Source organism: Eleutherodactylus coqui, chromosome 3 (assembly GCF_035609145.1).
Source record: "Eleutherodactylus coqui strain aEleCoq1 chromosome 3, aEleCoq1.hap1, whole genome shotgun sequence".
Classification (NCBI taxonomy): domain Eukaryota; kingdom Metazoa; phylum Chordata; class Amphibia; order Anura; family Eleutherodactylidae; genus Eleutherodactylus; species Eleutherodactylus coqui.
The window spans coordinates 24,717,591-24,744,400 of NC_089839.1; the positions used below are offsets into that span (position 1 = coordinate 24,717,591).

The window sequence follows — 26,810 nt, forward strand, 5'->3', positions numbered from 1 at the left end:
CACCTATTAGCCATCGTTGCATCATATTGTATCTGGCCAGTCTGCATGCTGAAAATTAGCATTAAACAATTATGTAACTCCACATTTCACTTGGCCGCCGTACAGCAACACTGTATAGACACGTAGTCATTGAAAGGTACAGAACGGTGTACACTGCATTGAGTTAACTTAATAAAGGGTAGCGTGTGTTTTCTACATCCGTTCAAACGAATGGGAGTGTTTTTGGTCTTATACGGATTTTCGGCAGTGAATTACATGTAATCTTATACATTTACAACTACCTATGTCAGTAATTACCGCTCTTAAAGACTGCAGTTCAATGACACACCTGCCTTGGATGTCTCCTCTACAGCTACATATGTTAATAGCCACTTTACATTTTCAAGCAGGTCGTGCTGAGAGGTGAATGGAGAACGCCGAGGGAATGCAGTCAAGCATGCCAATAGGTATGTATTCTCCTGCATTTAAAAGGTTTTGCATTTTTAGAGATGCATAAGAGAGGAGCAAACAAATATGGAATAGCAACAGTGTTGGTGTATAGGTTTACTTTGCTAGAATGTACATACATTGACATTTATTTGCCTCCATCTCAGGCACAAATAGAACGTGTGATGGCTGCCAGAACTATGGACAGACCTCGTGGGGGACAGAATAGTGGTCGGCGTCATAGATCAGCAGAAGCATCTGCTCGCACTTTGGGAGCACAAGGGCCGGTGCAAGGTATGGATTGTCCTAAGTATGCTGAGTAGATAAGAACTGTGAGAGCGCCATGCTGTTATCCGGTGTACTTTTGGAGCTAATGTATGCATTGCGTCAACAAGCTTTGAGTTAATGATTGTAGTTGGGACGTGTTAATTGATTGCATTTTGGCGCAAAAAAACAGTAGTTAATAAATGGTGTTGGTCAAAATATAAGATGTACAGACTATTCGCTGGTGACCTCGATGTCAAACTCATTGCACAGTGCATCAGTTGGATGTCATCACAGGTTCTGTGTTGGCAATGCCTGGAATGTCAGTCAAAGCAAAAGCCATGTTTAGCATATTTCTCAGTATAAAAATGCCCCTTTATTTAGTACATTACCCAAAGTTTCTGCCTAAAAGCGTGGACCTTTACATTGCCGCTTCCTGTGCTGTAATTCAATGTAATGTATCCCATTTTGGGAAAAATAATCCCCTCCCCTATCGTTTTCTTTTTAAATTAGTCTTATCATTGTAAGACATCTACAAAAGTGGTCCAATGATGTTGGCCATGCATGTGATGGGACCACAAGGATGAATAAGACCTTACACACAGGTAACTTCTGCAAGCGTGAAAAAAAATATCCTGAACATGTACTTTCAGGAGGCATAGCAGTTTTTGTAAAATAGTGTTGACACAAGTAATCGTGCTAATATTATTTCTGTTGCTGCTTCTGCAATATGCCAAAAAGCGTATTTCATGTGGAGCAAAAGTTGCTTGACACTCGGGAAAGAAACACCAACCGATTACCAATGTGCACCAACTATGCTGCACAGTTACAAACTATGTAGCTTTAACGTCGAAGTAACCACAATCCAGCCCAGAATGGCACAGATATTTAGCACTACTGACCATAATTGCTTACTGACATTTGCATAGGCGAATGTAACATCCATGAAGGCACATCCAATAAATTGGGCTTGCGTTCCCTTTGTGTATTTGTCAATTGGAATGAAATGCTGCCAAACTGTGCAAATGTAGCTGAAGCTACTGCTTGCCTGAGTGTGTAATGACAGCAGTAACATGCGCAAATGGTTACAGGAAAGTGTCAGAACATTGTCACCTCTTGAAATTTGACAAATAAATGTAACCCAATTTGGTCAAAAGCAAGTACATTGCTTATGGCATACGTTGCAATGATTGCTGTTGGTTGTTAAAAAAAAAAGGGGTTTTTTTGTCCCCCAAATTGACCCATCACTGGATAACGGATTTACGACGCATTGTACTCCACTAGCAAGCATTGTCCTTGCAAACTGAAGGTGGTAATGCTGAGGCAGCAGTTTGCATTGTCTAAACAAGTAACTACACTGATGCTTAAAGGGGTTGTCCGGCCACACAGGGTAAAAATTTTTATAATGCTGCTGCTTTCCTTTCAGTAAGGATAGTAACAGACAGCATACAGGGGCTCAAACCGGCCAGCAGATCAGCTGCAATGTCAGTTTCTTACCTTAGATTCTGATCTTCACTGCAGCTTTCAAAGATGGCGCCTCTCTGCGCTCTCCCTCTTCTGTGTGCGCGCTCCCAATGGTAGTAAGAGACATGAAAAGGCAGGATTTCATGGCCTCCCTCAGCTCACGTCCTAGCCCCGCCCACGACACGCCCACCTCTATTGAACTGCTCTACAGTCTCTCCCCACCCAGGCCCCGCCCCCTGCTGCATACTATAATCAGAGGGGGTGTGGCCAGGGGAGACTGCATTATACACTCATGTCAGGATAAAATCCTGCCATGACTGTAAACAGCATTACTGTGCATAGTGAATGGAGAGGGGCTGGGGAGAGCCCAGAGAGAACTCTCCTGCAGCCCCCCACTGCAAGGCTACCTACTGCCCCCCCCACCCTGCTAAAGTGAAACAAAACATTTCCCCACACTCACATGCCCTCATAGTGCCCCTCCCACAGTGACCCCCCCTCACAATGACCCCCCCCCTACAGTGCACTCCCCCACAGTGCCCCCCTAATGATCCCCCACAGTGCCACAAACAGTGCCCTCTACAGTACCTCCTACACATGCCCCCAGAGTCACCCCTACAGTGCCCTCCAAAGTAGCCCCCCTCATTCCCCTCAACCACAGCATTCTCCACAGTCCCCCCTCAACAGTGCCCCCCCCCCAGTATTCCCCCCCACAGTGCCCTCCGCAGTACCCCCCTACACATGCCACCCCCCCCCAGAGTCCCCCCCACTGCACTCCAAAGTAGCCCCCCTCCACATGCCCCCCATCCACAGCGTCCCTATACAGTGCCCCCCCTGTGACCTCCCCCACAGAGTCCCCCTTTACAGTGCCCACACACAAGTACACTAACAGCACCCCCCCTCCCCCCGGGACTTCTGACAGCCGGGTCTCCTGACATTGCACACACACACATCACTGCCGCTGCCCCCCCTCCCCCCGGGACTTCTGACAGCCGGGTCTCCTGACATTGCACACACATCACTGCCGCTGCCCCCCCTCCCCCCGGGACTTCTGACAGCCGGGTCTCCTGACATTGCACACACATCACTGCCGCTGCCCCCCCTCCCCCCGGGACTTCTGACAGCCGGGTCTCCTGACATTGCACACACACACATCACTGCCGCTGCCCCCCCCCCCGGACTTCTGACAGCCACTTGCACACATCCATCCATCCATCCATCCCTCCCCCCCACGAGAGCCCGCCCCTCCTCTCATTCTTACCTTGGAGTTGAAGAGCCAGCAGACACGCCTCCCCTGCAGGGGCAGAACTGAGCTTCCCAGGCTGAAGTTCTTCTGCACATGCGCAGAGCTGTGCTGGAGAGGCGCGTCCCCGGTCGTCCCGACAAGAAGAGGACTAGAGACTTCTCGGAACCAGGAACCATGGCAACCGAGGAGCAACACAGGGGGGGGGGGACAGCCAAGAGGTAAGTGAATAACTTCTGTTTGCCTAATTTACAATGCACAATGTATATTACAAAGTGCATTGTATTGGGCAAACAGAAGTAATGAGACCTAATGTTTATGGCCGGACAACCCCTTTAATGTTATGAAATTAGTGAAATTATGTTAAAGGCACAGCGTTACATTATCATGATACGTGGCTAGAAATACACAACGGCACTTAACAGACCATGTGTAGCTACAGCGTAATTACCTTAGCAAACTGGAAGGAAAAGTCGTAGTAAGCTGGACAAATGTTGTAAACATAGTGCTTCATTGAGGTAGTCTTAGGGATTACTACTGATAAACGTCATCCTAACGTTTTTTGGACATTTGCATACTCTTAGCTTTAAGAACATACACTTACCAACGGTGGTTCAATTGCCGACATCACTGTTGTGTTGCCGATGTGAGCCTACCCTTTAACACATTGGCTTTTTCTTTGCCTAGATGCGGACCAGCAGCCGGACAGCTTATCAAGCAGCGACGCGCATCAAGTGATAGTAAGCAGCACGGCTTCACTGCTTGCTGCACAACATAACATTTCTTGCGCCCTTGACCGGCTTGCCCAGCTGGAGGCATGGCGAGAGGAAACCATTGGAACAAGACTTTAAATGTTGAGAATTGTGCATTGCTGTTGCAATGGTTGAAAATGTTTTAACTATTTTAATGTTGTTAACAATTTTAATGCTTGAGGGAATACTGTAAGACTGTAAATGTGTATTGTAAATGAAAAAATGGGTATTGATTATTAAAAGTATAGCAACAAATTAAGACAAGATTTTTTAACTTTGCTTCTCGAGTTATACACTATTGTAACGCGGCACTGCAACCTCACTTGCAAGGCCTTCGCACACTGTCCATGTAGGCTGCTACAGTGTCTCCCAGTTGCCAGTTACTTTGGGCAAAAACATACATGGTTGTGCATTGCACACCTTCTATTGTGGCAATAGTAGCAATGTAACATGTGGAATAGCTGTGCTTCAGTTTGCAAAGCGCTGTAACCTTTCTGCCGTAATCATGGGGGAAGAAATGCGTCAGTAACTTCCATCTCATTTAGCGAAAAATCCACAAATTGTTTAGCTGCCTCTCAAATAGAAGCCTCTCAACAGCCTTTCAACCAAGCTTCCCTTTGCTGGTGGTGTGACAACTAAGAGACAGTCAATGTAGCATGCTACCGTTCAGCAGATGTTAAACTGTCGACACTTTGTAGTATGCGCCAGCGCACATAGCTACTACATTTCACTTGCGACACTCCCCTCAAAAAAGACACCCAAAAAATTAAGGCTTGTTTTGTTTGCCATGCTTAGCATCGTTGCCTTTATTTTGCGCTGCAGAAGTCATATCACAGCATACAAAGCAATTATAAACCTACATGAGAAGATGATTTTTTGGAAAATGTGGGAAAAACATGTGTTACATTCGTAGACATGTATAATGCAGAATTCCACATGGCTCATACATTTTGCTTCTAATAATATTACAGTAATGTGTTTGGCAAAGCAAAATCCAACAGGTCAAACAGCATGGCATAAGGACAACACCGACATGCAAAGTGTAACAGTGTAAGGATTTCCGTATCAATCAGGTAACAGTAATAAAAGAAAAATCCTGAGCAGGGAAGTGTAATAGAGACACCACGGTGTTAACTAGGTCCATTCTTCTTATGAACATGAATGTAAGTACAAGCAGTCAAACAGTGCTTGATTACAATGGATTAGCAACACACCAGCATTCCAATTCCCCATTATGGCATGTTGTTGGTTTGAGCGCTAGCGCGATATTTACACTAACGCGGACACAGCATGAATTTATAGGCGCAATTATAGAAAAGTGGCAAATATATTGCTTGTTATTTAAGCGGATTGCTATACAGTTCAATGTAGGTGATTGGCCGCAGGTCCAGAAACTGAAGCATGCCTTATTCCACGTACTGTTGTACCAACGCTCAAGATGTTATTGGTCTGTTGGTTTAAAGTGAAAATATGTTTAAGACACAACAAAATTAATTGTACGGAGCTCCCAATGTCCCAAGCAGTTACGAAGCACAAAGGAGTAATGCGCATAGGCTGAAGACATAGTTAGAAGCGTAACACAGCAATGAGGTCACAAATTTGGAAACAACAGTGGTCTAAATGGAAAAGATTTTGAAAAGCGAGCTACTATTGATGCATAACCAGAGTTAGAGTGTGACACATACACCACTATGTAGAAAATGTATACAGCTATGTGAGTTTCTGCATTGTGTTATTTTCAGGCAGCATTACTGATTATATAGAAGAAAAATGTAACAGTGGTTAAGGCAGGTTTATGGGAGTGCAGAAAGTGTAGGAGAGAATAAATTGATAAGTGTTGATTCTTATTCACCGTTGTAATGGCAGCAGGTCTGTGCAGAGTTACAGGGAGAATACAATTGCAAGCTGAAAGCGGGTGCACATAGCGTCAAAGTTACAGTCCTGTCCTTGTGAGATGTGAACCGAACCTTTGAAACCGGAGTGAATAGCTTACAACTGCTATTGGCAGTGCTCCGAGAAATCTATGTTATATTATCTTTGTCAGAAAATTTGAAGGACATACCGCAAGGTGTTTTACTTTGTTATTCTTTTCCATAATAGTTGTAAAGCTTAATATTGCCTTCTAAGAAATAGAAAATCAAGAAAGTCTTTTGTGCCTTTTTTTTATCGAGGTATTAGTCACATGATATGCATTTCAGTTTGTTGCCGTGCATCGCGTATAGCATGTGAAGTACATGGACAATTGAAAGGCATATAATGCTTAAGCTCGTAACCCACTTCACGGGTCCTCGACGCTTGCGAGTCCCTAGCCTTTTAGTTTAAAAATAGAAATTAAAGGGGTTGTCCCGCGCCGAAACGGGTTTTTTTTTTTTTCAACAGCCCCTCCGTTCGGCGCGAGACAAACCCGATGCAGGGACTTTAAAAAAAAAACACACAGCGCTTACCTGAATCCCCACGCTCCGGTGACTTCTTACTTACCCGGTGAAGATGGCCGCCAGGATCTTCTCCCTCGGTGGACCGCAGGGCTTCTGTGCGGTCCATTGCCGATTCCAGCCTCCTGATTGGCTGGAATCGGCACGTGACGGGGCGGAGCTACACGGAGCAGCTCTCCAGCACGAGTGGCCCCATTCAGAAAAGAAGAAGACCGGACTGCGCAAGCGCGTCTAATCTGGAGATTAGAAGCCGAAAATTAGACGGCACCATGGAGATGGGGACGCCAGCAACGGAACAGGTAAGTGAATAACTTCTGTATGGCTCATAATTAATGCACAATGTACATTACAAAGTGCATTAATATGGCCATACAGAAGTGTATAGACCCACTTGCTTTCGCGGCACAACCCCTTTAATGCCAATTTGTCTAAATGTATTCCAATGACCGGCTTAAAAAAAAAAAAAATGTTGTTAGGATAGCCGTGCTTAACTGCCTCCCTGCACATGATCCATCTGCCAGGGAAGATGTCCATGCGTACTCATAAAAAAATTGGCAAAGGTGTCTCGCACTCGCACAGCAGTTGGCGCAGGCCTTGCATACTGAATCAGGTTCAAGTTAGCATTTGTAACGTCAAACTGACCATCAACAGCATTCCATGCAACATTACTACGCCTACATAAGTTATGCAAAACCACGGCAGCTTTAATTACAGCACACACGTGCGCAGGTGTCAATTGAATTGCTGTGTGCAGCACCCTCCAGCGGTTACACAGCAACCCGAAAGCGCACTCCACAAAGCGCCTTGCACGTGTAAGCCGATAATTAAAAACCTGCTTCCTGGTGTCGATGTTCCTGCGAGCAAAGGGCCGCATTACATTGTTTGACAAGCCAAAGCTGAGATCAGCCACAAAAACAAAAGGAATGGCTGGCTCTGTCATACCAGGAAGCGAACGTGGTTCTGGCAGGGCAAGCTGGCCAGCCGAAAGCCTCCTACTCATGCGTGAAGTGCTAAAAATGCGTGCGTCAGCACTACTTCCATATGCTCCAATATCAGCTATGCGGAAGCAGTAGTTGCTATTGGCGACGGCAAGAAGGACTACTGAAAAAAATTGCCTATAGTTAAAATATCTGGAGCCAGAGTGGGGAGGCTTTCGAACACGTATGTGTTTACCGTCCAATGCCCCCAGACAATTTGGAAAGTTGGCCCTCTCCCATAAGGCACTCGCAACGTCTTGCCAATCTTGCTGCGATGGAGGGGCCATTACTATTGGAACGAGATGCTCCCATATAAGAGTGCACGTTTCAGCAACAATTGTGGAAATAGTGGAGCGTCCACGATGAAACTCAAATTTCATGCTTGCATACGAATGCCCCATTGCCAGAAACCTATAAAACATAAACCAAGTGCATGACGTTACAATCCGTGGACTACAATTGGCTACACATTTTATTATTTATTAAACGATTGGCAAAGAAAAGATGAGGTGCTTGATATGGATAAACAGTAGTGCTTTTTGTTTGAGTGTGTTCGCAAAACTTAACAACCTGCAGTTTGTGCCTATAAAATATTGTCCTTTACAGGCGTTGCATAACGATATAATAGCATTGGCCCCTATGGCATTTTTAGTGCACTGGCAGTGGTTCCTTGAAATTCTAATTCATGAATGGAAGATTGTCCATTGTCCTGTGATAACACACGTTGCTGCATTACGGTTGTTAAGATTAGCATTAAAGGGGTTGTCCCGCGCCGAAACGGGTTTTTTTTTTTTTTCAACCCCCCCCCGTTCGGCGCGAGACAACCCCGATGCAGGGGTTAAAAAAGAACACCGCACAGCGCTTACCTGAATCCCCGCGCTCCGGTGACTTCTTACTTACCGGTTGAAGATGGCCGCCGGGATCTTCTCCCTCCGTGGACCGCAGCTCTTCTGTGCGGTCCAATGCCGATTCCAGCCTCCTGATTGGCTGGAATCGGCACGTGACGGGGCGGAGCTACACGGAGCCCCATTGAGAAGAGAAGAAGACCCGGACTGCGCAAGCGCGTCTAATTTGGCCATTAGACGGCGAAAATTAGACGGCAACCATGGAGACGAGGACGCCAGCAACGGAACAGGTAAGTGAATAACTTTTGATAACTTCTGTATGGCTCATAATTAATGCACAATGTACATTACAAAGTGCATTAATATGGCCATACAGAAGTGTATAGACCCACTTGCTTTCGCGGGACAACCCCTTTAATTCTTACTTAACGTACAATGTGCAAAGCATTAATTTGCTGCTGAACTGATGTTGCAAGTGAACACAAGTACAATGAAGATTGTGGCCCATGTTAAGTATGCTTTGCAATGTGTAACATCTTTGCAATGGTAGTATAATGAACGCGGTGCGCTTTTACCAGCATGTCAATCCGGGTTCCAAAGGAGTTAATAGTTCACATAGCGCATTCCCAAGAAAACAGCATCGCCATTTAACAGCGTACTGGCCACCTTAGAATGCAACTTTCGGCACATTTCGCTGCAAAATATGCAAATGCAATTTTGTAGTTGCCTTTTCAACTACTGGCGTTACCGCAAGTGAAGGTAATGTAGAATTCAAACACATTAGCATTGCAGAATAAATGAGATAACGTACTGCGTTTCCAATGCAAGGCCAAAAGGCAGCAGACACTGCAATATATATCTCTCATAAGTTTTTTGGATCAAATCAGAACATAAGCAGTACAATTACCGCTGCATTACCACACATTTATAGCTTAGCAAGTATAGTATTAAACATTTTGAAGTAAATCACACATTTGTCTGACTTGTTTAACAAACAAAGGGTGAAGAAAAAAAATAAAAATTCAGAGGCTACATACCGCAACGTTATCAATAGACGTTCTTCTGGTGAGACACAGTCACGCATAACTGTATTTTGCCGGCCAAGAGCTTGACGCATATCCTACAGCAGCGAGTCAAACTGACAAATGGATAGCCTGCAAAAGAGCTCAAACTGCTCAGGGTAGCGCCGTAACCCTCCATACATCCTAGGAAAAAAAACGTGACTCTGGGCAGACAGCATTAGCGGGTGCACCCAAAAGCGCCGCTGTCTTGCTCTCCTCCGCCGAACGTTTGGCGCTGCATCCTGTGCCAACCCATGCTCCAGTACCGGGACACTCTGGTGCCTTCTTCGCCTCCTGCAAAATCGACGATGCACTAACCATGCCACTGCAGCATCGTGCCTACTGATGGGGAACATATCTAGAGTAGTGCTAGAATATAGACCCTCTTAAAGATGTGTTTCTTGCTGGAAAAATCTAAACGTGTGCAGTGATGAACTCACTAAATACAGGTGAGAAGACAAGGGGCTGGGCCAGAACATTAAGCGATAATGCATCGCAGCTTGCAACACTACATTAGTTTCCGACGTTTTTTCGTTAACGCTGCGACGCTCGTGTGTACGGGCGACACAACGGCAAACGCTCGTCGGGAAATACGAGCGACATATCGCATTAACGTCGCACACGCTTCGGCGCGTAAACGCCGACGCTCGTGTGAACGCACCCTAAGGGTGCCCACCCACTGGCGTTTTTTTTTCCCTGCGAAATTCGCAGCATTTTTTTTCTCCTGGGGTCTATGGGACTTGTAATGTTAAAATCGCGATCGCGCAAAATCGCAATTTACCGCGAAATCGCGATTTTAACATTACAAGTCCCATAGACCCCTGCAGAAAAAAAATGCTGCGAATTTCGCAGGGAAAAAAAAACGCCAGTGGGTGGGCACCCTTAGGGTGCGTTCACACGAGCGTAGGCGTATTTATGTTCGCACGTGCGCAGCGTATAATCGCCGGAAAGAACGTTTTTCGTCGATCATGACCAGAGCTAGAAAGCGTATTATCGTTTGTTCTTACTTTGCAAACTATCTTTTCGGCCATCGAATATGCGTTGGCGCGTATTTCGGTCGCATGTGTTCCGTTTTTTTTTCGGGTTGCCGTTTTTACGCGCCGTAAAATCGCCCGTGTGAACGAATACATTCGAAACCAACGCCTCAGATGGTCACGTATATATGATTGGGCGCAAAAACGCGCCATTTATGCGCTCGTGTGAACGCACCCTTAATGTGTAAGTATATAATTGCATTTTTGTAGTTCTAATATACAGATATGTGTAACATATATGTAGAAGAAATGTTACAAACAGTAGAGCCACTGGGAAAGTTGTGTTTCAATACTGTGTAGCAACGGCACTTCTTGCAAGTGTGTTTGCAAGTCATTTGCACTGCTCCATGGTTGCAACTTGAGCCACAGAATTTAGGAGATTATGGCCAAATGCTGCAATACATTCTCTTTAGTGTCCATGTAGCATGTCTAGCATGTTTGAGGATTGCCACCTGCTCCTTCGGCAAAGCTGTAGAGTTTACCATATTGGCCATTACAATGTAGGCAAGCAACATATAGTGTAATTGCATGGCACTTATATTAAATCATAATCTCGCTTGCAGGGCTGTGTGTAAGAGGTAATAGGCTTTGGGTAGCTTTCCACTAGTCTTTTTTAAGCGCTGCTTTATTTTTCCACGCTATTGGCAATGGTACTTTCTAATGTTAAAGACGCCACGCAGCACCGCGTTTTGGTTGCACTGCGTTGTGTTGCGTTTTTAACCTTACAAAGTCCCATTGACAATAGCAAGAAAAACAAAAAGCAGCGATTAAAAAAGGCTACTGAAAAGGCACCCTTGGAGTGGTTTAACATGAATTTATCAAAGTATGTATATGTCCTGTCCCCTTTCATTTTGTCGGATCACTATGCATGACTAACCAATACACAAAGTGCCTTAGAGTTGCAGCTTGCTTAGATTAATAGGGCAGCCTCCAAACATTTCTAACATTATCATTATTAGGCTCACTACCCACTCCTTTTTTTTTCTAATGCGAAAATGGTTCTTTTATGGCAGCAGGGATCTATGGGACTTGGAACGTTACAATTGCGCTTGGGAAAAAACGTAATTTCGCGGGAATGTGCGATTTTGCGCGAGCGTGATTTCAACATTACAAGTCCCATTGACCCCTGCAGGAAATAAAAAACCATACTCGCTCGACCAAAAACAACTGTAGTGGGTAGTCACCTTATAGTTTACTTGTTTTGCACACTATGTATATTTGAAATGAATGATTGATATTTTCTATCTCTTGAAACAGACGTTCCAGTAATCTGGAAGAGATGCGTGAGGAGGAGGAGCAGGAATAGGAGGAGCAGCCAGACAGCCAGAGGAGACTGCAGGGGATAGTGAGAAGGTGCATTGAAAGCGTCCTTGAGGCAGCCCTGCAGCCAGAACCAGCACACGAAGTGTTCTGGATGCTGGACCTGTGGTGCCTCAATGGCAGTGGAAGGCACCGTCAGAGGCGGGCCTATGCACGCTGGCTCCGCGATGCAATGACTAGAAGGGCAGATTTTTCACCTAACCTATATGCTCCAGGTTCGGAGGAGGATGCATACACCCCACCATCCTTTTTTTCTAGTCCCTCCGAATCTGCTCCCACGAGGCCCATAAGTCAGGGTCCTGGCTCTTTGAGGGAGGAGAGCGATATGCACCCTCTCCCCACTCAAGAGCCACCCGCTAGGGCAGCACCTCCAACAGAGGACTCTGCTCCTCCTCTTCCTCCTCCTGTGGAAAGCCCCTGTCCCTCCCCCGTTGCTGGCCCTTCAGGGGTTGTGCCCGCACCTGCCCCCCCCCCCCCCACCCCCACACACACACACACACAGAATCAGGGGCTGAGAGCCAGCCACCACACGTGCCAGAAGATCATAGTCCTGCTGGTCAAGGGCAATACCAGGAGGGGTCTGGCCAGGGCAGTCCTCCGCCCAGAGGGGATGGGATTTTTCAGTCTGCAAGAGAAACATCAACCCTGTAAGGAGACACATTGTAAATAATGGGGGCTGTTAATGAGCGTCTCGCAGCGCGTAAAACTTGTGTAATGTAATCAGCCGTGTAAATACACCCTCAGGCCGGGCTCACTGCGATGGGGCGGATTCCACATGTAGATATCTGCAGCGGCAGACCAGAGATCCATCGTAAAAAAGGAATCACGAATGGTCGCAGAAGATCACAGATATCTCCAGCGGAAGACCTGCGATCCATCGTGAAAGGTAATTGTGAATGGTTGCAGAAGATCACAGATGCGTGCGGTTTTCAATACGGATTGTCCATTTGGAAGAGAGATCGCAGACATGGAAACGACACCAGAGAGGAGTAGCACATTCCATAGGTGAGGTTCCCTCCTTTTCTATGTATTCTGATACAGAGTTCCAAGCAATTACACCGCTTACACGCCATGTTTTTTGTGTTCCGGCAGCGGGATGCATCCACTGACTTCCATAGAGGCCGTCCGTGTGGAATCTGTGTTAAAATAGAGTATACTGCGATTTTTTCCCCCCTACGTTTGCGAAATACACAATTCGTAACCGCGAGTGTGCCTGCGTTTTACCACATATCCTCCGTGCGGACGGCGATTACGAAATGCGCAATTGAAATCCTGCCCTGTGAGGCCAGCCTGGGGGTCCGTCTATACGGGTCGGGTGTGCTGGGGGTCCGTCTATACGGGTCGGGTCTGCTGGGGGTTTTGTACAAACATCTCACCAAAGGCGTTTGTGATGTTTTCCCGCTGCTGCAGATTTCTGGGGGATATCCTGTATATCCCGCCCTGTATGGTCGCTGCCTGAGGAGGGCGCCATTCTGCAGTTCTTACACGCTCTGCTATAATGTCCGTCTCTATAGCGGCAGTTAGCTGCAGTACTTGGGTACTGCGGTGCGCTGACATCTCCTCCTACGGCCGCTGCTCTCTGTACAGGACATTACATGGATGTCAGCGGTGATTATACAGTAAATGGCGTCTCCAGCGATGAATATATCTCCGTGGTGACGGCGGTGTCCGTCCGGCTCTGGTCACACCGCTGTCAGGCTTCTGTCCTCACAGATACGTCACATTCATCATCATTCCCCTTTATCATCGGTCACATATCGCTTGTTGTCGCCGGATGGAACCGCGGAGCTCGCCGCGCCATTCTGTCCTCCACAGAGCAATGAGAAGCTGATGAGGAGAGCGACACAATGGTGGACAGAGGCGTTATTATTACACATCACCATGGTGATCACAGCGGCCCCCACAGACCCAGCAGACCTCCCTGCCCGGCTTACTCCTCATTATCAGCTCCTCACACCCCACAGACCCAGCAGACCTCCCTGCCCGGCTTACTCCTCATTATCAGCTCCTCACACCCCACAGACCCAGCAGACCTCCCTGCCCGGCTTACTCCTCATTATCAGCTCCTCACACCCCACAGACCCAGCAGACCTCCCTGCCCGGCTTACTCCTCATTATCAGCTCCTCACACCCCACAGACCCAGCAGACCTCCCTGCCCGGCTTACTCCTCATTATCAGCTCCTCACACCCCACAGACCCAGCAGACCTCCCTGCCCGGCTTACTCCTCATTATCAGCTCCTCACACTTCTCTAGAAATCTTCATTATTTCTGGAAAATCCCAACATCTTACTTTCACTTTCTCCGCCGTCTAACCTCTCCGGCCTCACTCTGCCCGGCAACTGATGACCAGCCGCAGATTTATTTTACTATTGGTGGAGAGGGTACCTTCCGTCCAATCAGAACTGAGCTCCGCCTCCAGTCTGCGGAGTCACTGACTGACGGCTCCAGGTGTTTGTAGGAAGTTCTTTATGTTCCCGTCACTCGGGGTCTCCAATGTATCAGGATGAGGAAGATGTTCCCCCTCATTGTGCTTCTCCTTCACTTATCTGCAGTATATTCTGGTGAGTATGGAGGGGGATCAGTTATTATATCACTTATCTGCAGTGTATTCTGTGTAGTATGTACGGGATCTGTTATTATATCACTTATCTGCAGTGTTTCTGGTCAGTATGGAGGGGGATCAGTTATTATATCACTTATTTGCAGTGTATTCTGGGGAGTATGGAGGGGATCAGTTATTATATCACTTATCTGCAGTGTATTCTGGGTAGGAAGGAGGGGATCAGTTATTATATCACTTATCTGCAGTGTATTCTGGTGAGTATGGAGGGGGTCAGTTATTATATCACTTATCTGCAGTGTATTCTGGGAAGCATGGAGGGGGTCAGTTATTATATCACTTATCTGCGGTGTATTCTGGGAAGCATGGAGGGGGTCAGTTATTATATCACTTATCTGCGGTGTATTCTGGGGAGTATGGAGGGGGTCAGTTATTATATCACTTATCTGCGGTGTATTCTGGGGAGTATGGAGGGGGTCAGTTATTATATCACTTATCTGCGGTGTATTCTGGGGAGTATGGAGGGGGTCAGTTATTATATCACTTATCTGCGGTGTATTCTGGGTAGTATGGAGGATTATATGTTATATTAGATGAGTATTATTTCTCTGGTATGTTGTGATGTCACTGTAGTCTATATATTGATATCATGTAATCTATAAAACGGCAGGAGGTAATTTGCACCCTAGAAGAAATGCAGCTCTTTACTATGAACTCTGCGTTTGTTCTTCTGTCGCTAGAGATGATGCAATCACCGTGTGACCGTATGGCGGTGTCAGGGCTCAGTCACACGGGCGTTTCTCCGCATGTAAAAAAGATCGCACTAGATAGAACCAATGCTCTTCAATGTGAGCGGTCACGTGTGCGAATTTTACATGCGGAAAACGCCTGCAGCCGAAATTATAGGACACATCAATTCGCAGAACGCATGTAAGTGCGGCAAACCGGTGTTTTGGGTATGTGAAACCCCTGGATGCGACAGCATTCAGGGGTTTCAGCTTGCGCTCAATGGGGCCGGCGGCAGCAGCACCGACCCCATTGAGAACATATAGTGAAGATCGTGATTCTCCGCCAGAGCTGTCACAGCTGTCACAGAGGAGCGCGATGTTTTCCCAATAAATTCAATGGAGCCGGCAATACAGCCGGCTCCATTGAAAGCAATGGGCTGCCGGCCAGCTCTTCACTAATTTTCAGGGAAGGGCTTAAAATATAAGCCCTTCCTTGAAAACCATCCTAAAAATGTGTAAAAATTAAAAAAAAATCTATACTCACCTCTCTGCAGCTGCCGGGGCTCAGCCGCGTCCAGGAGTCTCTTCTCCTGCAATGCGATGAGAAGCTTTCAGCAGGTAGGGATTTAAAATTCCTGCCTGCTGAAAGGGCTGCCTCTGATTTGCTGAGCACTGTGACCAATCAGAGGCAGCTCTCAGCTATTGAATGACAGCTGAGAGCTGCCTCTGATTGGTCTCTGCCCTCAGCCAATCAGAGGCAGCACTCACCCATTCATGAATTCATGACAATGTTGTCACAGTGTTCAGTGACAAAGGGACTCCCCGCAGAGATGAAGAAATCCTCTGCTACAGCTGTAGCAGAGGAGAGCAATGTCCTCTGTATGTCAACGGGGTCGCCACAGCTGCAGCTGGCCCCATTGAGCGCAAGTGAAACCCCTGGATGTGACAGCATCCAGGGGTGTCACAGCCACAGCAGGGAATAGTGGGCAGCGCTCTTTTTGAGCAGATAAACGCTGTTGGGTGCATCAGTTATGCACACAAAAATTTGTGTGTCAAAACCGCCCCTGTGACTGAGCCCTTACTGCGCTACATGTAAATATTTGGAAAACACTGTGGGAGATTTACTGAGGAAAGGGAGGGAAAAAAATAGAGCACATGACGTGCGCCAAATATATTATATATTACAGAACATAGAAAATAGGGGAGCAGCTAGGAGTCATAAAATGTGCTAAATTTATTAAAGACGTGTGTCAGTTTGTGGTGCGAGTTATTGGTATATATGTACACCCGCTATAAGGGTGGCTGCACACAAGCATGTGCGTACATAGGTGCGCACCCCTGTACTCGCAAAAACACGTGTATGCAGTTCTGCACATTGTCTTCAATGAAGCCGCGGCTGCTGACGGCGGCTCCATTGAAGACAATGGTCCGCCGTCACCCCGTAATCCCGTAATTGTTTTTCAGGGAAGAGCTTTAAATATAAGCCCTTCCCTGAAAAACAAACATTTTAGTGTAAAAAAAAAAACTATAAAAATATACTTACCTGTCCACCGCTGCCGTGTTCCCCGCAGGGCTTAAGAACACCCCCGCTAGGAATAAAGAATTCCCTACTGCACCTATCACAGAAGTGATAGATGTGACAAAGGAATTCTTAATCCCTGCGTGGAATTAAGAATTCCCTACCACAGCCGTCACAGATGACAGCTGCGGTAGCGGATTCAGCTGCTGGCACCCAGTAATTGTTTTTCAGGGAAGGGTTTAAGTATATGCCCTTCCCTAAAAAATAATGCAAATTAGTGTTAAAAAAAAAAATACTCACTTTCCTTCAGCTGCCGGGGCTCAGCCACGTCCTCTCTGCGCTGTCCCCAATTCTTCAATGCTGTTCTTTGAGCAGGCGGGGATTTAGAGAATGCATTGGGGCTAATAGACGTGTGTTTTTGTGCGCGTGTATGCACGTGCAAAAACACGCTCGTGTGAAGCCACCCTAAGGCTGTGTGAGGGGAGAAATGTATCTAACATGTCTAGCGACCTGCAGCAGTTATATCACATGCGCCATATCCTCTGCCGTATAACGTCATGTATCTTATAAGACTGATGATATCTCTCATCCGTACCCCACAAGTCCCACACGGCTGCGTCCTCCCCTCATCATTCTCGCAGACTGTACATTATATAATGGCTGATTGATAGTTTGTTATATAAATGCCACAACTGGCGGTCCGTACTGCTCAGACCCCGGATGTAATAATCGCAGCATCAGCCGCTGTGTGAGCGGACACTGGGGTCCAGCTGCTGCAGAACATCTTCTTGATGAAGCAGACAGAGGCTTCTTGTAAATCATTACGGTTTGATATAAACTTTCAAAAGAGGTTCTACAGCAGTTGCAGTGTGTGCAAGACAGTAAATAACCCCAGCTGCCTCAGAACCTCTTTGAGGAGCTATAAGGTACCGTGGAGCGCACATTATATCACATACAGAGCCCCCTCTGTAGTTCTTCCCTGTACGGCGCAGTGAGAGAAGAGAACATAACATGTACAACACAGAGAACCCACATCATGTAACATCTGCTGCATCTCACATACATGACCGAGACCCTGTAACCTACACGCTGTACATACATACATGACCGAGAGCCTGACACCTACACACTGTGCATACATACATTACCTAGACCCTGTAACCTACACACTGTACATACATGACTGAGACCCTGTAATCTACACACTGCACATACATGACTGAGACCCTGTAATCTACACACTGCACATACATGACCGAGACCCTGTAACCTACACGCTGTACATACATGACTGAGACCTTGTAATCTACACACTGCACATACATACATGACCGAGACCCTGTCACCTACACACTGTACATACATACATGACTGAGACCCTGTAATCTACACACTGTGCATACATGACTGAGACCCTGCCACCTACATGCTGTACATACATACATACATGACCGAGACCCTGTAACCTACACACTGTACATACATACATGACTGAGACCCTGTAATCTACACACTGTAATACATACATGACCGAGACCCTGCCACCTACACGCTGTACATACAGACATACATACATGAATGAGACCATATAAATAGGTTATAAGGAGGCGCCTCGATGCTTTTAATAAGCCATGTTATATAAATTTTAACATGAAAAGATAGAAATGAGTATTAACTCACCTGGTGTCAAGCGAGGATACCTTCCAAAAGGCACCTCGCTGACACCGTAATCCAAGTCAGCTTGTAACCGAGTCTTTAATCCATCCGATTTTCGTCGGAGAGCCGCAGGACAATCCAGATAGGCCACACCGGGTAACCGGGGCTTAGTTCAAGTATACCAAGGAAAAGAAAAAACGTCTGTCCGCGCTCCAAAGGATACCAGGCTCTGATCCGGGATAATAAATTCCTTCTTTATTGGAAATACATAACAGGGTCCGCGAGCAACGCGTTTCAGTAGATACAACTACCTTTCTCAAGCTCTACACACTTATGACTAACATACAACATAAATAGACACTTACATATTCACGGGATTAGCTACAGCTACTCGCTGTGTTGCTACATAATTAAAGGGGGGCGTGATGGAAGCCTCCCAGGTAACTTCAGACGTCATTCAGGTGAAACACTAGGAACGTCCTTCAGCGATCCGTGTACTTCAACAAAAGCTTTATTTGGATTGCTACTGGACAGCAATCTCTATCCAACAAATGTGAACACCCGCTATGCGCTCGGTCATAAAAATTAAAATTTCAATAAACATCCTCAAGGGAACAATATTCACATGGAGAAACCAGTGAATAAACTTTGCATAAATAAATTATCTACAAATAACTTCATTTAAATTCCAAAATAGTATGAATAAATAGCAAATCGCTTGAAAAAGCCAACTACATAAAAAACGGCACTTCTCTACAACTATATTAAAGGGGTTGTCCCGCGCCGAAACATTTTTTTTTTTTTTTCAATAGCCCCCCCGTTCGGCGCGAGACAAACCCGATGCAGGGGTTTAAAAAAAAACCAAACGGATAGTACTTACCCGAATCCCCGCGCTCCGGTGACTTCTTACTTACCTTGCGAAGATGGCCGCCGGGATCTTTACCCACGGTGGCCCGCAGGTCTTCTCCCATGGTGCACCGTGGGCTCTGTGCGTTCCATTGCCGATTCCAGCCTCCTGATTGGCTGGAATCGGCACACGTGACGGGGCGGAGCTACGAGGAGCAGCTCTCCGGCACGAGCGGCCCCATTCAGAAAGGAGAAGACCGGACTGCGCAAGCGCGTCTAATCGGGTGATTAGACGCTGAAATTAGACGGCACCATGGAGACGGGGACGCTAGCAACGGAACAGGTAAGTGAATAACTTCTGTATGGCTCATAATTAATGCACGATGTACATTACAAAGTGCATTAATATGGCCATACAGAAGTGCTGAACCCCACTTGCTTTCGCGGGACAACCCCTTTAATATTGAATCATCATATAAAACTAAGTTAATTCATATATACAATTAAAATATAATGAATAAACTTTGTATAAATAATTTATCTACAATTAACTTCATCTATACTACATAGACAGCATGAATAGATAGTAAATCGCATGAACAAGCAAATTACATAAAAATGGCACTTCTCTACAATTATATTAATATTAATTATCATATAAAACTAGATTAATTAATATATACAATTAAGATTGACTAACCCCCCAGTATTAAATTATTTAAATTGTATAAACCGGTACTCCCCTATATCTATATTAATAATAATTATCATATAAGACCACATTAATTCATATATACAGATAAAATTGACTCCCCCTCAAAAATGAATTATTTACATTAAATTTAATATTGCATATACTATAAACTAAATAAATATTTATTAATTATTCTTCATATCTTTTCAAGTACTTCATTTAAGCCATAACGGCATAGGGTATTGAGTCTATGGATCCAGAACATTTTACGCTTTCTCAATTCACTAACTGAGTCCATTTCTAAATGTTCTACTGGGGTCACGATCATTTAAAAAAATCAGCATTATGTACATCGTTAAAATGCCGCGATACACTATGTGTACGTAAATTATTTTTAATATTCAGTCTGTGATTGTTAATCCTTGTTTTCAGTTTATTTTTCGTACGACCGATATACCTAAATCTACATGCACATTCAATAAGGTAGATCACTCGGGTCGTATCACAGGACAGATGTTGATTAATTAAAAATTTTTTATTTTTATCACTCTCGTCATAAATAATTTCTGTTCTTTTGTTTGTAATTACTTGACAGCATTTACATTTTGTAGCATTTATGTACTCCCGATGTTTCGGTACGATTATGTTTATATTGAATCGGTTTTTTGTCCGGGTTTGAAGGGGATATGATGTTTTGAATAGTCATATTTCTTCTAAATATTATTACAGGATTTTTTTCAAGGTCCCTAGACAGATACGGGTCTTGGAACAAAATGGGCCAATGTTTTTTTATGATATTCCTAATTTTGGAACTATCAACACTAAATTTTGTTAAAAAGGCAGAATTTTTAGCATTTATCTTATTCTTTTTAATTAGTGTTTTTTTTATCATTGATAGAATTCGATTCTTTAGCTATTTTATTATATGCATTTTCCAATATTTTTTCTGGGAAATGTTTTTCTCTAAATCTATTTTTTAATAAAGCTGCTTGATTTCCATAGTCCCTATTTAAAGTACAGTTACGCCGAACTCTTTTTAGCTGGCCATATGGTATGTTATTTAGCCAGTGTTTCGCGTGGCAACTCCTATAATCAAGGTAGGAGTTCTTGTCCACTTTTTTGAAATGCGTTCTCGTGGTTATCTTTTTGTCTAGGGGGATTAGTTCTAAATCCAAAAAAGTTATCTGTTCTTGACTAATATTACTCGTAAATTTTAAATTATTGCTATTATCGTTGAAAATTTCTATAAATTCAATAAGACTAGTTAAAGGGCCCTTCCATATTATTAAAACGTCGTCGATTAAACGTTTATAAAAGACTAAATGGTCATGGGATAAAAAGGATTTTTCAAAGTGACCCATATACAGATTGGCAAAGGTCGGGGCAAATTTACATCCCATCGCCGTCCCATGGGTCTGTAAATAAAAAGTTTTTTTATATAAAAAATATTTATTTTTTAAAATAAACTCTATAGCTTTAGAAATAAATTTTTTTTGATTTGGGGGCATCAGGTAATCATCATTAAGATATGTTTGTATAGCTGAAATGCCAAGGTCATGGGGGATATTTGTATATAGAGCTTCAACGTCTAGGGTACATAAAAAATAATTACTTTCCCATTTAAAATTTTCTAGAAGCTCTAAAAGGTGACCTGTATCTTTAAGATAAGCAGGTAACGTTAAAACATATTTTTGTAGAATCCTATCTACATGTTCTGCTAATCTACTAGTTATGGAATCTACTCCAGCAATTATGGGACGGCCAGGGGGATCTAACTGATTTTTATGGATTTTAGGGAGGTGGTACATAAACGGTGTTTTGGGCTCAATCGACATAATATAACTACCTTCTTTTTTATTTAACCCTTTTAATTCAATATTCTCATTGACAAAATGTTTTAATTTTCTGGTAATCTCTTTTACTGGGTCACTCGGAATTATTTTATAATTAGTTTTTATTACCTAGAATTTCAAGATTAATTCTCTCATATTTGCTATAATCCATTAAAATAATCCCACCCCCTTTGTCTGCTCGTTTTATTATTAAATTATCATTATCCCTAAAAATTTTTAAAATAGTTTTTTCTGATATAGTTAAATTATGGGCAGATATTGATTTGTCTATACTTCTATCGCACATATCTGTTAAATCCTTTAAAATTTTATTATAAAATAATTCAATAAAAGGGCCCCTAGTTTCAATTGGATAAAAATTACTTTTTGGTTTGAGATCCGTGCCAATAGGTTCATTAATATCAAAATCTACTATTGTTTCCTTTATAATATCTTTTTCATGCATAATATAATATTTGTTTAAAGTAATTTTGCACACAAATTTATTTAAATCAACGAATAATTCAAACAGATTTGATTTAGCAGATGGGCAAAATGATAGTCCTTTTGTTAATAAGTCTAATTCTTTTTTCACTAACATGTGACTGGAAAGGGTAAAAATACCATGCGTAGCTGCTGTGGCTCTATCTATTTCCTTGTTTTGGTCAATGCTGTCCTTTTGTTTTTTGTTATTGATTCTTTTGCCACCTCTTTTACCTCTCCTGTGTTTTTTTGTCCGGGTGATATTATTTGTACTGACGGTAGGAGATAATGACTTATTTTGGATCTTGTTGTTGGGGGTGTGGTTATTAAGTTGTTTATTTTTTTCTTTTTTATTGGTATGGTTTCGGGGTTGTTGATCGTTACTTGTTTTATTTTTGGGCGTGCTCCTAAAAAAGACGATTCTACTGAAACGCGTTGCTCGCGAACCCTGTTATGTATTTCTAATAAAGAAGGAATTTATTATCCCGGATCAGAGCCTGGTATCCTTTGGAGCGCGGACAGCTGTTTTTTCTTTTCCTTGGTATGACTGAGACCATGTAACCTACACGCTGTACACAGACCCTGTCCCCTACACGATGTACATACATACATGACCGAGACCCTGCAACCTACACACTGTACATACATGACTGAGACCCTGTCACCTACACGCTGCACATACTTACATGACGAGACCCTGTAACCTACATGCTGTACACACATACATGACCGAGATCCTGTCACCTACACGCTGTACATACATACATGACTGAGAGCCTACTACCTAAACGCTGTACGTACATACATACATGACCGAGACCCTGTCACCTGCACGCTGTACACACATGCATGACCGAGACCCTGTAACCTACACACTGTACATACATACATGACCGAGACCATGTAACCAACACGCTGTACATACATACATGACCGAGACCCTGTAACTTACATGCTGTACATACATACATGACTGAGACCCTGTCACCTACACGCTGTACATACATACATGACAGAGACCCTGTCACCTATACGCTGTACATACATACATGACCGAGACCCTGTCCCCTATAGATATATGCATTATAACTCTTCCTGTGATTGTAGTATATGGCGGCTTCACATGAGTGTAAGGGCGGTGTATTTGAGTGCATCTTTCACATGTACACGGGTCACAGCCGTGCCCTGATGCAAACGACTATTTAGCCTAAGGCTGGGTTCACACATGGCGTATTCCCGTCGGAAATCCCGCAGTTTGGCCGCAGCAAAAACCGCGAGATTTCCGCCGGGAGAACCACGGCAGCTTTGAAGCGGCCCGGCTGCTTGCTTTTCCGTTGCGGCCGGCGCTCCCATAGAGGAGAGTGCGGCCGCGACGAAAATAAAAAAGAAAAGGTAAATAGACATGCTGCTTCTTTTGAAACCGCGGCTGCGGCGGCCGCAGCCGCGGTTTCAGACGGATTTACCGCAGTGGATAAGCCGTCCCGTGTGGACGAGATTTTTGAGAAATCTCGTCCACGTGACTGGCTAATCCCGAGATTAGCGGCCGCGGGCGGATCTGCAGCGGAAAAACCGCCATGTGTGAACCCAGCCTAATGAGGTCCAGATGTGTTCTTTCTCCCTCAAAGGTATGCAGCATATTGCGCAAGTACTGAGTGTGAATTTGCGCACCTCTCAGACTTCTGTGGGGCCTTTGGTGCGCAAGAGTGTATAAAAATACAGCGTGGCACTTTTTTTTTTCTCACGCGCACAAAAACTAGTAATGAGAATGAACCTATTGGAATCAGTGGGTTATATCCTCTGCATATTGCGCATGTGAACACGCTGGTATGAGTCGGCCCCATGTGTGATATGTAACACTCTGTATCTCTCAGACAGTCACTCTCTGCGCTACTATTACACGGGGGTCTCGGCTCCGGGGTCCGGGATACCTGAGTACTCTTATGTTGGATATGTGGATGATCAGGAGATTGTGAATTATAACTCCGTCAGCCGGAGGTTGTTACCGCGAGCGGAGTGGATGAAGAAAGTGGAACCCGAATACTGGGAGGACGGTACACAGATTGGTAAAGAAAATGAGGCTGTATCCAGACATAATGTGAAGACACTGATGGAGCGCTTCAACCACACTGGAGGTGAGAGACATATATAATAGTACTAGCTGATATACCCGGCTTCGCCCGAGTTAATTTGGTACTGGTGTTTATCTGGTGTTCACACGGAAAATCTTATGAAGTCGTGGTTACTTTAGAGATACTGAGGAGAAACATATGTTCAGCATTTTGCATAGTTCTCTGCGTTACCCAGGAAACACCACGCGGAGGTAACCATGCGACGTTTCCTTCATATAAAATGACATCAGGAAGTGAGAGAATTAGATTACGTACATAAAATTTGGACACTAATTCTTTTGCGCTTAGAATTGAATAATTGAGTTGGGACCCATTAGCTTTTCCTATTTATGACATAATCAATGCTCGTGCCAAATTTCCCGTTTCTATGACACCGGAAAGTGAGAAAATTACATTCCGCACGTAAAATTTGGACGCTAATTCTTTTGCGCATAGAATTGAATAATCGAGTTGGGACCCATTAGCTTTTCCTATTTATAACATAATCAATGCTCGTGCCAAATTTTCCGTTTCTATGACACCGGAAAGTGAGAAAATTAGATTCCGTACGTAAAATTTGGACGCTAATTCTTTTGCGCATAGAATTAAATAATCGAATTGGGACCCATTAGCTTTTCCTTTTTATGACATAATCAATGCTCCTGCCAAATTTCACGTTTCTATGACATTGGGAAGTGAGAGATTTAGATTATGTACGTAAAATTTTGACGCCAATTCTTTTGCGCATAGAATTGAATAATCGAGTTGGGACCCATTAACTTTTCCTATTTATGACATAATCAATGCTCATGCCAAATTTTCCATTTCTATGACACCGGAAAGTGGGAAAATTACATTCCGCACATAAAATTTGGACGCTAAATCTTTTTTGCATAGAATTGAATAATCGAGTTGGGACTAGAGATGAGCGAACACCAAAATGTTCGGGTGTTCGTTATTCGGAACGAACTTCCCGTGATGCTCGAGGGTTCGTTTCGAGTAACGAACCCCATTGAAGTCAATGGGCGACCAGAACATTTTTGTATTTCGCCGATGCTCGCTAAGGTTTTCATGTGTGAAAATCTGGGCAATTCAGGAAAGTGATGGGAATGACACAGTGACGGATAGGGCAGGCGAGGGGCTACATGGTGGGCTGCATCTCAAGTTCACAGGTCCCACTATTAAGCCACAATAGCGGCAAGAGTGCCCCCCCCCCCCACTGTCAGCATAAAGATCGTCCTCCTCTGGCACAGCTGTAACAGCTGTAGCAGAGAAGAACGATGTTTGCCCATTGAATTCAATGGAGCGGCAATACAGCATGTTCCACTGAATGCAATGGGCTGCCGGCGATCGCAGGATGAATGGTCGGAAAGGGGTTAAATATATAACCCCTTTCCTGCAATTCATCCAGAAATGTGTTACACTAAAAATATATACCGGCGTATAAGACGACCCCCCAACTGTCACCTTATACGCCGGCAATACAGTGGAGCAAAGAATAAAAATCATTACTTACGTTTTTAGATGATCTGCGGCGCTCCTGCAGGCTGTCACTCCCTCCTAATCCACGGTAGACAAGCTTTCTCTATGAAAGGCTTTAAATCCCTGCCTCCAGAAAGACACGTGCCTTCAGCCAATCACAGCCAATGACAATGATGTCATTGAATGGCTGTGATTGGCTGTGTTTCTGGAGGCGGGGATTTCAAGCCTTGAAATCCCCGCCTCCAGAAACACAGCCAATCACAGCCATTCAATGACATCATTGTCATTGGCTGTGATTGGCTGAAGGCACGTGTCTTTCTGGAGGCAGGGATTTAAAGTCTTTCGTGGAGAAAGCAATACTCTGCCGTGGACCAGGAGGGAGTGACAGCCTGCAGGAGCGCCGCAGATCATCTAAAAACGTAAGTAATGATTTTTATTCTTTGCTCCACTGTATTACCGGCGTATAAGGTGACAGTTGGGGGGTCGTCTTATACGCCCCGTCGCCTTATACGCCGGTATATATTTTTAGTGTAACACATTTCTGGATGAATTGCAGGAAAGGGGTTATATATTTAACCCCTTTCCGACCATTCATCCTGCGATCGCCGGCAGCCCATTGCATTCAGTGGAACATGCTGTATTGCCGCTCCATTGAATTCAATGGGCAAACATCGTTCTTCTCTGCTACAGCTGTTACAGCTGTGCCAGAGAAGAAGGATTTGTCTTCTATATGTTCTCAATGGGGTCAGCGCTGCTGCCGCTGGCCCCATTGAGCGCATATAGAATGCATCCATAGCGAGCCGCGGGAGGGGCAGATTTCAATACTCGGGTGACACCTTATCTCCCCAGCCACTCACAGCAGGGGGGTGGTATAGGGCTTAAACGTTGCAGGGGGAAGTTGTAATGCCTTCCCTGTCTTTATATTGGCCAAAAAAAAGCGCTAACGTCTCAGGGAAGAAAGTTAAATTAACCAGAACACCGCATGGTGTTCGTTACGAATAACGAACATCCCGAACACCCTAATATTCGCACGAATATCAAGCTCGGACGAACGCGTTCGCTCATCTCTAGTTGGGACCCATTAG

General features: G+C 44.6%; 1 protein-coding gene and 1 long non-coding RNA gene across 3 annotated transcripts in view; both read left to right on the forward strand.

Annotated features, from left to right (window-relative positions):
- Positions 1 to 414: 414 nt before the first annotated feature.
- Positions 415 to 4,260, forward strand: LOC136619711 (uncharacterized). Its single transcript, XR_010791004.1, has 3 exons — positions 415 to 446; positions 594 to 720; positions 4,082 to 4,260. It is a non-coding gene; the product is annotated as an uncharacterized lncRNA (long non-coding RNA).
- A 9,986-nt stretch (positions 4,261 to 14,246) lies between these two features.
- LOC136620519 (class I histocompatibility antigen, F10 alpha chain-like) overlaps positions 14,247 to 26,810 on the forward strand; it is a 38,004-nt gene continuing 25,440 nt past the window's right edge. For both annotated transcript variants that reach the window (XM_066595353.1, XM_066595352.1), the window contains exons 1-2: positions 14,247 to 14,378; positions 24,007 to 24,267. In XM_066595353.1, the coding sequence (XP_066451450.1) occupies positions 14,321 to 14,378; positions 24,007 to 24,267 (319 nt within the window). In that variant the 5' untranslated portion in view covers positions 14,247 to 14,320. The remainder of the gene's footprint in view (positions 14,379 to 24,006; positions 24,268 to 26,810) is intronic.